At 31.1% G+C, this 16,069-nt stretch overlaps 1 protein-coding gene across 4 annotated transcripts in view; it reads right to left on the bottom strand.

Annotated features, from left to right (window-relative positions):
* LOC118183513 (transient-receptor-potential-like protein) overlaps positions 1-16,069 on the bottom strand; it is a 503,203-nt gene that overhangs the window by 141,283 nt on the left and 345,851 nt on the right. For all 4 annotated transcript variants that reach the window (XM_085808846.1, XM_085808848.1, XM_085808847.1 and 1 more), the window contains one exon: positions 11,882-12,093. In XM_085808846.1, coding sequence (XP_085664972.1) covers positions 11,882-12,093 — 212 coding nt within the window. The remainder of the gene's footprint in view (positions 1-11,881; positions 12,094-16,069) is intronic.

The raw sequence follows: 16,069 nt of genomic DNA, 5'->3' as shown, positions 1-16,069 counted from the left end.
CAGTGTATAACCAATCATGAACCAATTGTAAAATAAGTGAATTCATTTTTCTACTGATAACTCACAAGAACAATTTTCTTTTATTGATTTCAAAAGCAAATGTGTCTGCTTACTTTGCTGCAATAGTGAGGGAATTTCCAAGAAATGTTACACTGAAAGACGTTTCAAAACCATTCAGTGAAATTTTGATGACGACTATCTTGTGCCTTCTTAAATAAAATGCAAAAGATTACTTCCTTAAAATTAGCTATTACCCCCCCTAAAAAAAAAAAAAAAAAGCATTTTTGCTAAGCCTTTGGAACAGCCTAAAGCTGACTTCTTATGAATTTGTATTTCGCGTTCGTTGTAAGCATTCTTTTTTTACAAATTAAAAGATGAGGAAAATATACAGACGACATTTTTTTTTTTACATTGTTGGTACTTATACAATACTTACAGTTTCATTTTAGCTGATTGCAACGTGTTAACAACTTATTTCAGATACACAGAAACAAAAATATTCTTGTTTTCTTGCTTGATTATCAAAATTTTTATGACTATTTTTTCATAAAAGTTTTTTTAATAACAAAACAAATTGTAAGAACATTACAACTTTTACAATCACATAAATTAACACTTTTGATATAATTATAGATTTCATTTTATTAGTATTAACATATTTTTATTTTCCTAGCATATTTAAATTTGCTCTTTTTGTAACCGACGCCGCCGTGTCCACGCCGCTGTGGCAGTTGAACTCTCGCATTTCTGAAATAAGCCCTTCTTGTATAAAAAATTCCCGACGCCTCGTACAGGCGAAACATCAAATAAAAGTGAAAAGTCAAATTAACAAAAGTAGACAATGAATTTAAATAAGATACTGGAAATAAATTCAGGTACATAATATCAAACATTAACTGGTATTTTTGAAATTTATAAAGATCTGAAAGTTATAGCAAAAGAAGCAAAACTGAAAGCTAAGATGGAAAATTCCCATTTAGCTTAGCAAGAAACGAAAAATTTTTTTTTTCGTTTTTTATAGTCAAGTGCTATTGAATCAGAGCTAGATGTGGAAGCACTTATAAATAATTAAGCAAAATAATGCTTTAAAAATAATTAAGGTGTTTTCATGATCGCCGTATGTACAGATAATGTTTTTTAACCCAAGCATGCAAATGTTCTCACAAAGTAGAATGCGTGTACTTTTGACAACAGTATTCCTAGTAATTATGTTTTAAATTTTAATACAAAGGAATTTTCTTGTTCCTCAACGCATATGCCTTCGTCGTGTAACCGAAAGCACGTGCAACTAGCAATCGGGAGGTCAGGGAGTTCGAATTCCGGCGAGAGCATTACTGAGGTTTCCCGATTCAACATAACACTAATGACTGTACATATTTATTAATGTTCAAAGACATTTGAATTATATTATTAGAACATTAAATCATTTTTCATCTACACTGACTGCAACAAAAATACAATAAAATTTAATCTAATAATCTCACTTTGTGCAAAATAAATTTAATGAAACATAAACATGCGTTTAATTCATTAAAGTTTTATTATTTAAGAAAAGCGTGCAGAATTTTTTTTATCTTCAATGTTCATTAATACTATTTCTTTCCTAGGTACTTTTATCTGATGTTTAACCTAGTAATGATAAAAAAATTATTAAAATGAACATAGTTCTTAGAAAAACTAAACGAATAAATACGTAGCATTCTTTAATAATAAGAATTTATGAATTATTCTCATAAAGATAAAACAGTAATTAAAAGAGCATTTTTCTTGGGTTTCAGGAGGCTATAGTTTCGAAAGTCAAACAGAGCCTTCTTCGTTAGCTGTGTATGGAAAAATAAGAAGAAAAGAATCATACACCAACGTAAGAAACACAGAAGAAAATTCGAGTATTTTCTGAGGAAAAGAAAGTATACAAAATATATAGTGCCCTTTGTTGCGCATAAAATGTCCGAAGTGACAAATGTTTATGTTTCCTGCTATTTGGTCAGAAAATCCCATGTTGCAAAAACGTACAAAAGTTTGTGGACTTTTAAACCATAGAAAGGTTTATTTTTCTATATATATTCACTGTTTAGCTAAAAGATTAAATAAAAGCAGCCTGAAGAGTTTAATATGAAAAATTCACAAAGGTAGAATTGAACAGCAGTGGATTTCAACATAGAATCACAAATCAGCATATTCTATAAGGTTATTTGGATTGTTTACTCAAATTAGATACTTTTAATTCTTGCTTTACCTTTTTGTAAAGCACCATAATATTCTGGAATTTTAACCCCTTTGAACAAATAATTATTCGTATAATAAATGAACCATCTTTCTGGAAAGTATTCCCCTTTAGAAAGAATTATGATAATAAAAGATAAAAATCTACAAAGGAAAAAAAAAGAGCTTGCAAGGGGGAAAGGGAAAAACTGCGCAATATTTCTGAGAGTCCTTTTCCCCTCTAGTCTGCATAGGAAGAAAGAATAGGCATTGTAGAAGGGGGAAAAATAGCTGACTTTTTCTGAGTCATTTTTACTTCCGATTCTATATTGCATTTATAGAAATCAAAGAAGGCAAGCATTTGTAGTTCACATGATAGTTGAATGCTGTTATATCCTTTACAGTAAGAAGCAAAATATTTCGGATGTATGAAATTATGTATTTGGTAGAGCAATTTAAAGTATATAAGATAATTCTAAATTTAAGATGCGAAAAGTATTCATAATCGGGAATACATGTTTTAATCAAATCTAGTAACCAGACTAGAAATGTTCAAAATGTTCTAATCTCTGTTATTATTGTTTGTTTTTATATGCTGTAGATCAATAGTTATCAGCACACTTTGCATTTTTAGCTGAATTTTACACACAAAGGAAAAAACTTTGATATTCTTTCAAAAAATACGTTACACTTGGAAAACGTAATGAGCGGATCCTTGTGTTAGTTCAAATAAAAATTTTGATCCTAAAGCTTGCGAAATAAACGTAATCAGAAGGCATTTGCATTCCAGAACTCCTTTTTTTGTTAGACGCTGGTTTAAATATTTAGTCTTACCATCTTAACGGTTTTTGTATGAATCATAATATGAAAAACATGGAAAAATAAGTGTGGTGTTTTTCGAAAAGTCGAAGAGTATGAGACAGCCAAGAGATGACAACCATCGCTATCATCTCCTCGACTTTTCTCTCATTGAAGATCCTAAGAACTTGTTAGAAAGAAATCTTAACTCAAGGTAAAAAAGCGATTTAGTATTTATCAACACTTTCTAAGCCTTTTTCCTTGTTTAATTAATAAAACGCATTCAAAATAAGCTAACTGAAAATAAATATATACGTATTTTTCGAGTTTTGGGAAGGAAGGCGAGGAATAATCGTCTAGCAATGGTGAAAGGGGGGCTCTATACTACACACTTTTGAAGGGTTATGCAAAATCTTTCAAATTTAGACATGCAAATACAGTATGAACTGCCGATCCCCCTTTAATTGGGATTTAGCAGCCAGTAAATATACTGCTTGGAGATAGTCTAATTTCCTGTTTGGTTCATAACCATGATCGGGAGCTATGTTCATAGCACACTACTACTACTAAGGAAGTTGAAAGTTAAATTTTATTACCTAAATACATTGTTTCTAAATGATATACCCTAGATTTTGATTTTGTCACTACCACATCACTAAATCTAAATGTGAGACTTGTCTGCGTACTATTTATAAAAAGATCATTCAAAATTTTATAAGGTTCGATGCACCGAAATAAAATAAATAATAGAAAAAATGCCCATTAAAAATGTTTACGTCGCATGTTGAAATTTGGAAGGTATCAGAATTAAAGTAATTTCCCTTTTGAGTTGATAAAACTGCTACATAGAGCTGAAATATAATGAATACAAGTATTCTAAAACTAGCCTAGTAATTTGACTAGCAAGTTACCAAGAAGGAGGCAACGGCACTTGCTTCATTTCCCGAAAATGTGATCTTCGATTTGATTGGATTCATTTTGTTTTTTTGCCGACGGAAATTTCTGGGTAACCTTTCACGCTGTCCTTGGCATTAGCTTGACGTGGATTGGAAAAAATTATACATTTTTAGAAGGTTTATATCCCTCCACATATATTCTCAGAACCATATTGTCTGTGATAGCGTTTTTAGTTAATTTTCGAAAGTGAGCTTTATAAGAAATAACACTGACGTTATTCCGAAAGCAATTTGAGTTAACAGCTCTGATGAAATTTGATTTAGATTGGTACATCTTTTATGGATATATGTGCAGATTTATAGTAAAAATAATGTACGTATGATGCATGTTTTTTATATGAAGAACATCATGTAAGAATAAGTATTAAATAGTTACGTACGTTCCCCTTCTGAAAGATATCTTCTCATTTTTCAGGTGTATTTTGCATATTTTCAGAGTAAGGAGAAGTCGATATTCTTTTAGATTGAGAGCATTTAATTCATGAAGAACTCTTTAAATTTCCAATCAATTTAATGAGAATGGGATCAAATACTTGGGGTATAGTATTGTTGTGGTGCACAGCTATTTTAGAATGAAGATGATTAGCTTCTTAATTCTGTTATTAATAAACGGGAGGTATTTGATAGCTGCTATGACGGAACGTTGCTAGCCTTAAAGGGTTGTTAGTCTCGAGACATGATTTTGAGTTGATTCATTTTAATCAGTTGCTTCATTTTTCATTCGAGTCTGTTGTCATTCGGAAAAATGTAAGATGTTTATCTTTCAGATATAATCTGTTTTTTACTCAATAATAAAATAAGCTATTTAAAACAGTATACGCAGTTCTTAAGAATATTATTTTTTACTTTCAATTTAATTAATATAAATAAAAATGCATTTAATTCATAGTATATCTAATTAAAAACTTTAAATATTTTTACAGAATTAAGTTATATATTTTTCGTTTGACTTTTCAAATATACAGAAGATATATGACGTTTCCAAATTAATCTAAATGTGTATTAATACCTATAAACTTTTCGCTATTCCACTTAAGCCACCTTTTTTAATAATCTCTTCTGATAAGCCATATCACACTTTAAATAAAGGCTACCGTTCTCTTTTGCTACTCTCTTCTGATAAGCCATATCACACTTTAAATAAAGGTTACCGTTAAATTTTTTGGGCGGCCATTAAAATCTGAACCTTCCTATATTTTTTTCAAAATTTCTTTTGCATCCGTCTTCTTATTTGAAGATTGTCCGGTGTGCCCGCTTATATCTGATGAAATTAATTTCAGTGCAGTAAATTTTAAATAGTTTATGCTGCCAAGGAAAACAATCAGATTTCATAACAAATAACGCAAAGAAATGTAATATTTTAATCAAAATTATCAATTTATTATTTTCTTCTTCATAGATTGATGCATTCATTTTCAGTAGCATTGCTCTTATAAAGCTAGGCTGTAAGAGAATTTCATGTCTAGTTTCACAATTCTCTACTTTGTTTCAGCATTTTCTAAGCAAAACTATCCCACACAGTTACACGATCATCTCATATGCTAGTGACAAGCATTATTTATCCTTTCGGTCTGTATCGAATGGAGAATTCGGATAACAGTTCAACTGGGCGCACGCAAATTCTGAAATCCTGTAATCAAACTATAAGCACTTGCGCTAGCCGAGTAGGGTAACGATTTCTCAAGGAGGAGGTTGGAGGCAGAGTGCATTCATTTTCCTGCAGCACTGCTTCCCAGTGCTGTAACTAATGGGAAATCCAATCAATGATATGCATGCCTCAACAAGGAAAAGGCTGGGTAGAGAGGACTAGCTCAACATTGGCACAATTAAAGAGGCGGATTAAATAATAATAACAGCAACAATAATAAAAAAAGATTACTGCTTTTCACTCGAGCGCAGTATAATCAGAAGAATAGAGGAAAGGTCTGGTGGAGAAAGAAACGTGCTTTGAGAGGCAGGTTCCTAAAGTTTACGTTTGTAAATATAAAATTGTATATTTGGAAAATTCGGTTACCATCAATACTGCAAGCTTTTATAAGAGTTTTAATCTTTAAAAAATTCAGTGATGAAGGTTCTGAGCATTTAAGAAGTAATTCTGATATGAAATAACGAGATGCATTTAAATTTTCAGTTTTTGGATAAATCTGAATATCACACTTAAGTAAAACCACAATTTAGAAATTTCCAGCTTGATGAAGGCTTGACTTTTGCGAAAATTCCAGCATAATAAATGAAAATTTCGCATTTTGTTGGAGCTGTTAATGCCACAAAAGTTTTGAAGTAAGAATAACAACGAAATCTGCACTTAGCTTTCAAAGTATGTGTTTCCACCATATGTTAGATTCTTAAACAGTGGGTATTTAGATCCATCTGAATGAAATTTTAACGAAGAATGTAGGGAACAAATGGCAGTTTAAAGAACACTAATCTGCAAAATCGAATTTAATTCACATGGAGGTGAGTTAATCACTCGAAATCAATCAAATTAGGGTTGACTTTTGCAAATTGTTAAATGTTTTAGTACTTAAAAAATCTTTTAAGAAGTGAAAATCATTAAGGCACAGTAAAAGCAAAGATCAGTAAAAGCATTAAAAGACTTCAAGAATTCAGATTACAGTGAATTTACATTGCATAATGAAGAATAGCTGCTAAAAAGTGTTTTGACGGAACGTTGATAGCCTTAAAGGATTGAAATCTTGAACATACAGCTTTATGTTCAAACACTTAACGTCAAAAATCAGTGTTAGTGTATCCTGTGCAAAGCAATGTTATTTTTACTATGTAATATATGTGAGCATATAAACTTTCTTATTCATGCAGAACGAAGCATCACCTCATATTATTTCTGTAAACAACTCTTACTTTCATCTTTAGAAGCGATATGTTCAGTAAGTTATTCTTTTCTTTTAACGACCATTCAGATCTCCACATCTGAAACCCTGTGTTTCTTACTTCGGGAATTATATAAAGAGTACAGGTTAGAGCAGGGCTTCTTAAAGTTTTTTTCAATCTCGAAACCTTTTTATTACTGAGATTTTTTTCGTGACCGCAGATATTAAATGTAAAATAAAGATATAAAAATAAATATACTTCTCTCCATATTTCACTTCTTTGGTAAACAATATACATATAAAACAGCAAACAAAATTAAAGGAGCAAAAAAAATTGAAGAAAATTCTAATGAGACAAGACGTGCTTGTTTTTTGCTTCATAAGTTAAATGTTGCGACGATATTTTACACTGCTGGACATAAAGCATCTTCAACATAATTCAACGTTGAACGGCATTTGGTTTTAATTAACGTTAAGGGGTGTTGTAACCCCAAAATCTTCAAAAAATTGTGATTTCGGATTTTTGCATTTTCAAATTCTCTACACTTTTATCTTTCTAAAAATAACGTTTTTTAATCTCTGTGAAATTAGAACTGTAAAAAATCTAGTTTTAATTTGTCATCGACTGCTTTGATGAATGAGAATTTATACATAAAAACGCGTTTTTCTCCAAACGTGAATTTTTTATACTCAATGTACCGTTTCTCAGGAGCTACTGCTCACAGGTATCTAAAATTTTATGGCATATTTAATAGGTTTCCTAGTATTTATTGAAATGAGCTTTTTGTGATAAATTTAGAAAAAAAAAAGAATTAAAAAAACTTTTTAGTGTGAGATAAGTGATAAATTTTACTATGCCTAACAAAATATTCTGTAAATTACTCTAAAATTCAATATGTTTCTAAAGCTCATTTCAGTATAATCAGATAGGTATACTTTAATTACACAAAAACTTTCAAGCGTGTATCTACAGTAGATTTTGAGAAGAGGTGCATCGAAAATGGGCAATTTAACATTGTTTGTATAGGGGTTGGGTTGCTGATACCCCTTAATGCCAAAAGAGTAGTTTTATAAAAATATGCGATGTTGAATTAGAGAAGAACATTTAATGCCATTTCAAAAAGGATGAGAAATGTAGTTCTAACTCCAATCCAGAATTCATCAAGGATTTTTGTGAAAACTCAAATTTTAAGTTTGAATCACTAGATAGCTTTACAAATTCCTTTTGAATTTTGCATAACAGGTAATTAATCTCATTAATATCAATTAATGTAATGTCTTTAGAAGACTAATCTCATTAATGTCAACGTTAATTTCTTTAAAAGTCTTATGAATGCAGTTTCTTTAAATCTTTCTTTAAATATCTGCAGCTCTATTATTGGTCTTAACAATCTATGCTGTTCTAAATATTTTTATAAATCGCGATCACCTTTATTAGTTTTCTTAAGTAGTCTAACATTTAATTTGTCTCATTTATATACTTGTGTAATGTGCAAGTAAAGTAACCGAAGAAAGATTACGAAAAAAGAAAACGAAAGATTAAGTGTAAGCAAAAATAATAAATAATAAAAATAATAATCATTTAGAAATGAAATAGTATTTTATTTATTTAATAATTTTCTTTTTAATATTAAAATGTACGCATCCTGGAGATTTGCTTGGCGTAAACATGAAAAATGACATCTTTCAAATAATAATTGGTTTCCTCTTCACAAATGCGAGTTCTTGCGAGTGAAGGGCAATCTTCGTCAAGAAATTCGAATGATTAACTTTGCGAGCATTTATGGAGAATGCCAAAGAAAGGGTTCGCTTTGGTGAAGGGGAAAAAGAGGGTCATTTAAAAGATGTTATCTTACATGTTTAGGAAAAACGAACTTCCACGATGTGTACATTAGTATAATGTTAAAAAGAAAATTATTAAATAAACAGAAGTGAAAACCTTATTTTATTTTTAAATAGTAAAGTGATTTTTGGCTCAGCCTGTATAACATGCTGTGGAGAGTTTCTATTTCCTAGTACTTGTACAAAATCTCATCTTTAAAAATTTCTGACGTATAATAGATATACATCATTGCAAAGAACTTTATTTATCGCTGTGAAAACTTTTATAGGCGCACCTATGGCCGAGAGGTTAAGACGTCTGCGTACGGGTAGTTCGACCTGCTTTAGGTTCGATACCGGGCAAACGGGTTGATTGCATGGTCGCTTTTCATAGTTTTTCACATGTGTAACGTAAATAGAACCAAATTTCCTCAGAAGGTCCTCCACGAAGATATTCCTCATCTTAGTTAGATAGCTTTCAAATAATCGAAACCTTTTACAAATAGCAGTCACTTTAGTTTACAATCATTTATCTGCCTAGAAACAATGTATGTATTAATAGTTTTCTTTACACTACGATAGTAGTAAGCTCTTAGTGGAGAATAATAAATGAAATCTTAAATTAAACTGAAACGCAAACACAGCTTATTAAATGATTTTAGAATTTAGAGGGAAAGAACATTCTAACAATCAGCGAATATAAAATGATATTTTCTTTTTTAAAATGATTTTATAAAAAAACATTATTTATCTTACATGCGCAGCCTAAGTTTTAAAAACTATATGAAAACACTTGGTCCTTTAAACTTTACATTGAAAGAAAAACATACTTTTTTCGCTCTAATTTAAAATATGGTATTTAGTTACCATTTTTGTAGAATATAAGCAATAAATAAATACCTCAGTACACCTAAATACATGCGAGAAAAGTCCTATTTTCCTGTAGCAGCTTCAAAGGTACAATGTGAAGCCGTTATACATGCGGGTCAGTATGACATGTGAAAAGGTACTGTATTTACAGTTGTGTAAGATGCACAACGTTTCTTAAAGGCAGTTGTTTGAAAAACAAACACAAGGAGATATTCCTAAGACGACTACTCACGATTCCAGGTGGTTTAATTATCTGTTCCACATATGGGAAGACTTCACAAACCTTCGCGAAAAAGTCGCAGTTTTAAAGGGTCGCAGTTAAATAAGGAAGAAAACTTGTTTATATTTCCCCTCTTTCTTTCTTTCTGTTTGTAAAGAATCAACATTTCTGAAAGAGCTTTTAAAAACGAAGACTGATCTTGGGAAATAAATTTTCGGCGGTCTGGTGGCCGAATAATATTGCTATGATGGAGCAAATAAGTCAAAGAATACGATATTCATGTTTTAAAGAGAATTCATAATTAAAAATGGTTTCTTTATAATCATTGCATCTTTACCAAGTATTAATCTCTCGGTCCTCAAAAGACGATCTCCAGCGGGAAAATCCTAGGAGGCCGGTCAGGTAGTCTAACCCTTTGCATAATAAAATTAGAAGAAACGCAATTCTTCATATATACTCTTAAATACTGCATGCACATCCTTTGAGCACAACATTGCAATTTCTAAGGAGAAAGTTACTATCATTTTAGCTTGTAAGGAATATTTTTGATTTCGGAAAGGTAATGAAACCTTATAGAGCATGCTTCCTTGTTTTGAATGCGTTTAACGAAAGTAAAAATTTACTAATCGCTATTGAAAGTAAAAGTAGCAGAACTTTAACTAAACCTCAAAACATATTAAACATATATGGCTGCCTTTGTGATTTCCACTTATTTTAAGAAGAATATAATTCCTATCAATGTTAAATCCCACTTTACAAATCTGAAAAAGTTTAAGAGCATTTTCATGACCGACATCAGCGTTTATTTTAACAGCGGATTTTCAAGAGAGGAATTCACCTAATCTGAAACTTGCTAATTAATATCAGAAATTACAATTTTATTTCTAAATTGTTAATTACAGAATTTGGTTTTTAATTGTTCGTCAGGATATGCTAATAATCCACATTTAATTTTTGCCACATTTAAGATCTTTAATAATTAAGCGCATTATTAGATAAATCTATTGTTTTTACTGAAAAAGTTATTGTGTCTTAATTGCAAGGAGAATGATTAGAACCCTAATTAGAGCAAATGTTACTTAATGCGAAACACGTTTTCTCAGTCCTAAGATTAGTGTAGTCTTTTTAAAGCACTATTTTCACAGTGCCCTCATATAAATATTTTATCCGAGAACCACTAAATGTAGTCGATTTCAGTATACTCTCTCATTTAAAAATGTGCATATAATCTCTCTTGAGAGAATTTAGAAAAAGATTTTCTCATGTAAGGAGAATCAGCCGTGTTTGCTTGCGGCATATGTTGGCAATAGCGTTATTATTATAGTATTAAAGATGTCTTGGTGCTTTAAAATAATATCCAGACTCAAAAATTGTCCAGGTATGGATATCTGCGAGAATTTCTTTTAAAAGACTGTAACTACAGTTTTAATACAAATATGCGGTAAAGAATGGTGAAGTAATATATCGGCAGCAAAAAAAGTCACAGTTCTTTCGTCTAGACTTATAGAGGATTAAAAAGATAATTTAAGACAGTCATTTAAATTAGCACGTAATTTGCGACTAGTTTTGCCAACGTGTATGAATATTGCCCATAATCTAAATTAAATCACAGAAACTTTTACCACACCTTTAGTTAAGGCTAAACGTCAAACATATTTTATCATTTCTCAAATATTAAATTAAATTTTCTTTCGCAGACACACTCTTTTCAAACTCTGCAACATTTCTACTTTCTCTTCTGAGCAAGTGACTGTATAATTATAGCATTAGAAAATGCATTTTGTTTGTTTAAAAGTTCTGAACCACGATAGATCCTTCTTCTTGCAGTGAAAAAAACATGCACTAATTTAAGTTGGTTTGATTTATTTGACTGGCAAAGCACTCTTCTTAAGGAGAGGACTTTCTAAAGCAAAATGACTCGTATCTATGCTACACATGAAGAAAACCACAAAAACGCCCTCTCATGGAACCAGCTCGTTTGTCTAGAAGGTGGAACCTAGAAGTTACCCAGCCTAAATGTGCCTTTTAGTGACCTAGGTGAAACTAATCAACGTTTAGCGAATTTATGGCAGCTGGTTGGCCCCTCAGCCTTAGTATTTCTATATTAAATGATACTGGTAATTTAGAAATAAATTGTAGTACACCAAATTTATAATACACAAGAAAATTTTTGAAATACTTACCTGTGGTAGATAAATTTCATGAAAGGAGATCGGAAGATTTTACCAAGCTTAGATCTCGGAAAAATCAGATAGTAAAGGGCGATAAGAGGTATGCAAGTTATGAGACTAACGCATAGCATGATCTTCATCACTGCATTGCGTCTCCTCCAAATTGGCAAACCTTCATACCAGATGGACGTCAGCAGCTGCTGGCAGTTGGGATGCGCAACGAACTGAAAAGAAGAGTGAGAACATTTGCAGTGAGTTTGCACAGTGAGAACGTTGCAGTAATTAAGACAAAAATGCTTTTAATATTTAAAATTGTAACTTTTTCCTTATCAGATCAAAATTGCAAGCATAAAGCAATAGTGTTAGCAAGGCCCAGTTCCATCTTTCATAATACTTTTACTCCTATAACCAACAATGCAAGGCAAATTAGGTAATCATTTTTATCCGAAACTCTGTTTCTAATAGAAAGAAGGTGATTGATTACTTTGATTATTTTCCAGTATACAATAGAAGTTTGCCGTATTTATTTTTTAAAGAGTTTTAAATAATGATTAATTTTTTTTAAAATTTCAAATGCATTTTTAGAATATCCCTTATAAATTGTTTGTTCAGTGTCTAAAGCCGGAAAATACTGAAAGCTTTCCTAGTGCTTCATTATGAGGGAGCTGTATAAAAGTATTTAGTCAAGTGGTCTGAAGAACGCAAAACGTAGCATAACGTTTTAAAGATTTAAATTAAAAATATGATATTTTGACTGTCTCTGATAAATAAAAGAATTTTTAATGCATTTGCAGGAGAAAAATGCCTTTCACTCTCCTACACTATTAATATTATTAGATTACACACATATGATCTTCTGTCATGTAGACACCTTACAAGGTATTTTCTCCTTCCTTTCCGCATGCCTTCGCGGTGTAATTTTAAGCACACTCAACACGTATTGGAGAGATTCAGCAATCGAATCCCGGTGAGGGAACTGCACATTGTTCGCAACTTCTGTTTCAAAAAAAAAATATTGATTCTAAAAGTGACGCCCGAACTAAAACGTGGTTGGACGATAATTTGGTATCAGGATTTGGCGATTGGGTCTGCTAATCCGCAGTGGCTAATTGAAAGGGGGAGTATGTAAGGTATTTTCTCCCTCCTTTCCGCATGCCTTCGTTGGGTAACTGGAAGCATATTCGACGAGAATGCGAGTGGTCCAGGGTTCGAGTTCGGCAACGGCACTGCACAATTTTCATACCTCCTGCTTCAAAAAAAAAAAAAAAAAAAAAAAAAAAAAAAAAAAAAAAAAATTCCTGACAACTCTACAACCTTAAGTGCTGAATACGATATTTATTTATGTTCACAAAAATACTGGCCACTTCAGTGCTGCCTTTAACATTAAATGCTAAGCGATACCAGTCGATGTAACTTTTTTTTTTTTGGTGTGTGTGTGTGTGTGTGTGGCCTGATTTAGAGGATATGTCATTCCAACAAGACGGTGCCACACTGCTGACGCTACTATCAAAATACTGAAAAAAGTTTGCTGAAAGGATAATTTCGCAAAATACAACTGCTAGTTAGCCTTCCAGAAGTTGTAATTTAACGCCTTCAGATTACTGTTTGTGAGGTTATTTGAAATCATTGGTCTATGCAAGCAAACCACGAAATCTTGAAGCATTAACAATAAACATCGAACGTTGCATTCGTGACATTAGGGCTGAGTTAGCATCACTGTCATCGAAAACTGTGTTCATCGAACTTGCTCGTGTGCGCTGAGTTGAGGAGGATACTTAAGTGCTGTTTTATTCGAAACATAATGCCATAAGTTGTACTTTAAAATAATATAAAGCTTTTGATTGTATTTGAAATGATTTTTATTTGATTTGATTTTAATCATATGATTTTTATTAGAAGCCTCTTTATTTCGCTTTGACGATTTCTTGAATCCAGGCTAAGGGAGTAAAATTCAAATTCGTTGTTAACTTTATACGTTGAAAGCATCATGTAATTGTTTACAAACTATAGTATCTGAATACTAAAATTTTACTTTTTTTCATATTCACACTATAAACATTCTGAAAGAGAAGTGTTACATGTATAAAAGTATTTCATTTGCCCCGTTATGAGAAAGAATTTATCTGTAGATAAAAAAAGGTGCGGGCAAAAATGTATCCTGTTTCTTTTTTTTTTTTTTTTTTCAAATTACTTTATCTGAAAGTAGCATAAATATTTGTATCAATGACTTATATAGCTGAAACCTTTTAAGTCTACATTTGCATATTTAATTTCAAAACTATTTTCTATGGTCAAAGCAGAGATCAGAAGGAGCTCCAAATTAACTATGAAAAGTCAGAATTGCATTTTGAAAAAAGAGAAACAAAGTGACAAGTTACTACATTTATTTCCAAAAATCTATAGCTTTTGCTAAAACTAAGTGCCTTTATAAAACTTTATAGCATATGAACAGTTGTAAGAGAATTTAGCATTCATTTGTTAAAACAGATTTACTCTAATAACTTTTCATAAAATATTTGTTCACTTGAAAACGTATGACAACTTTTAACATGGGCGAGAATTTTAAATTTGCAATTGACAGTTTATAACATTCAAACTTAATTTAGTACTTGTTTCAGTTAAAAAGTTTTATCTACTGAATTTTTTTAAACTAATGTTTCCAAGACAATTTGCTATCAAAACTTGTGAAGCCTTTTTATGTAAAATCCTAAATAATCCTAAATAAAGGTAGAAACTGAGATGTTTTGTTTTTAATAAAACATGGGATTTATAGTCTTTCAGCATAGCCATATGTCAACACAACAACACAGTTTGTACAACAAAATATAATTAAACATGCTTATAAGCTTTTAACGCTGCTAGTAATTAACAACATCACATATTTTATTAATAAAGAAAGTTTGAAAATTTCTTTTTTTTAAATTCTTTAATTAATTTAATTAATTAATTAAATTTAAAGAAATTAAATCAATAAAATTTAAAGAAGTATTTTTACGTTGGAAAACCATTCATTCACATTTATTATCGATATACCCATATGATGCTAGAAGAAGTAGATATTGGGTTACTCGGTCGAGAAAAAACACCAGAGCTTCTGCTGTCCAAAAAGCTGCGAAATAGAATTTTGAAAAGGACTCATAAGCTGAGTAACAGCGCATTATAGTCGGGCAGAAGATGTAAATGATACTAAAACACATGTATGACAAGCGTGTTCCTATCATCAAAAATATCACTATAACACTTCTTCAATAGGTTCTTTCTTTAGTTTTGGGATGCCTGTCTGTGAACCACTACCTGAGAAGAGGCAATCGGTTAAATACATCTTTGTTTAAGTGTTAAAAGCCTGCTTCCTGTAGTGATATATGCATAAGTGTCCTAACGTCTGTAGCTGCTTTCTTACCAATGAGCCTTACAAGTTTTCTTAAAAATCTTCTTTTTTTAATAAGCGGATCTGAAGCAAGTAAACAGTAGACAGGAAAAACACCAATGAACGAAATCGACAGCCCTATAAAGTAAGTTCAGAAATTTTCTATCATTTGTCCAAAAATTTCTCATAAACCCAAGCAGGAACTTAAGCTAGTTACATTAAATTAAAAGCAGAGAAGTAATTCTAAATGTAAATATGAACAAAATATGCTGCCAACAAGAACTAGACTGTAGAAATGTGTATGAAGGTATGGGAGATGAAATGAAATAAATAAAGATATATAAAGCAAAGCATGAATTGAATAGCAACAACAGCAGTAAAAAATCTCCTTTAACAATGTTCAATTAATGGATGTTTCTAACATTAAAGTATGGGAAATAATTTAAAGTTAAAAGAAATAAAAATGATAAAAAAATAAAAGAAAGGTCCGAGTTTTTCAAAGTTTGTATTTCGATTTTATTACGTTTATGAGTAAACAGATTATAAACAGTAACTTTATGCAAAAAATTGAGATGGATAGTTCATAACTTGTGAAGAATCAAACGAAGACTTGAGAATAATTTAGATAGAAATGTCTTCGATAATTAAACTTATTTCCGCTATCAAAAGAAACGAAATATCTCTCGTGTTATTAATTTTTCATAAACCCAGATTTGAATTTCAGTACCAACAGAGGAACAAAATTGTTAAAATCAGGGAGATACAATAGTTGTTAGTTGGTACAGTCAACAAGATGGAGAACATCGTTTTATTAACAGCACTTTCATGCAGGT

This window comes from Stegodyphus dumicola, chromosome X2 (assembly GCF_044657685.1).
Source record: "Stegodyphus dumicola isolate Sdum_Otavi_A_Nest chromosome X2, ASM4465768v1".
NCBI classification, from domain to species: Eukaryota; Metazoa; Arthropoda; class Arachnida; order Araneae; family Eresidae; genus Stegodyphus; species Stegodyphus dumicola.
The sequence above is the reverse complement of the archived record's forward strand: the minus strand, read 5'-3'. Positions and strand labels throughout refer to the sequence as shown.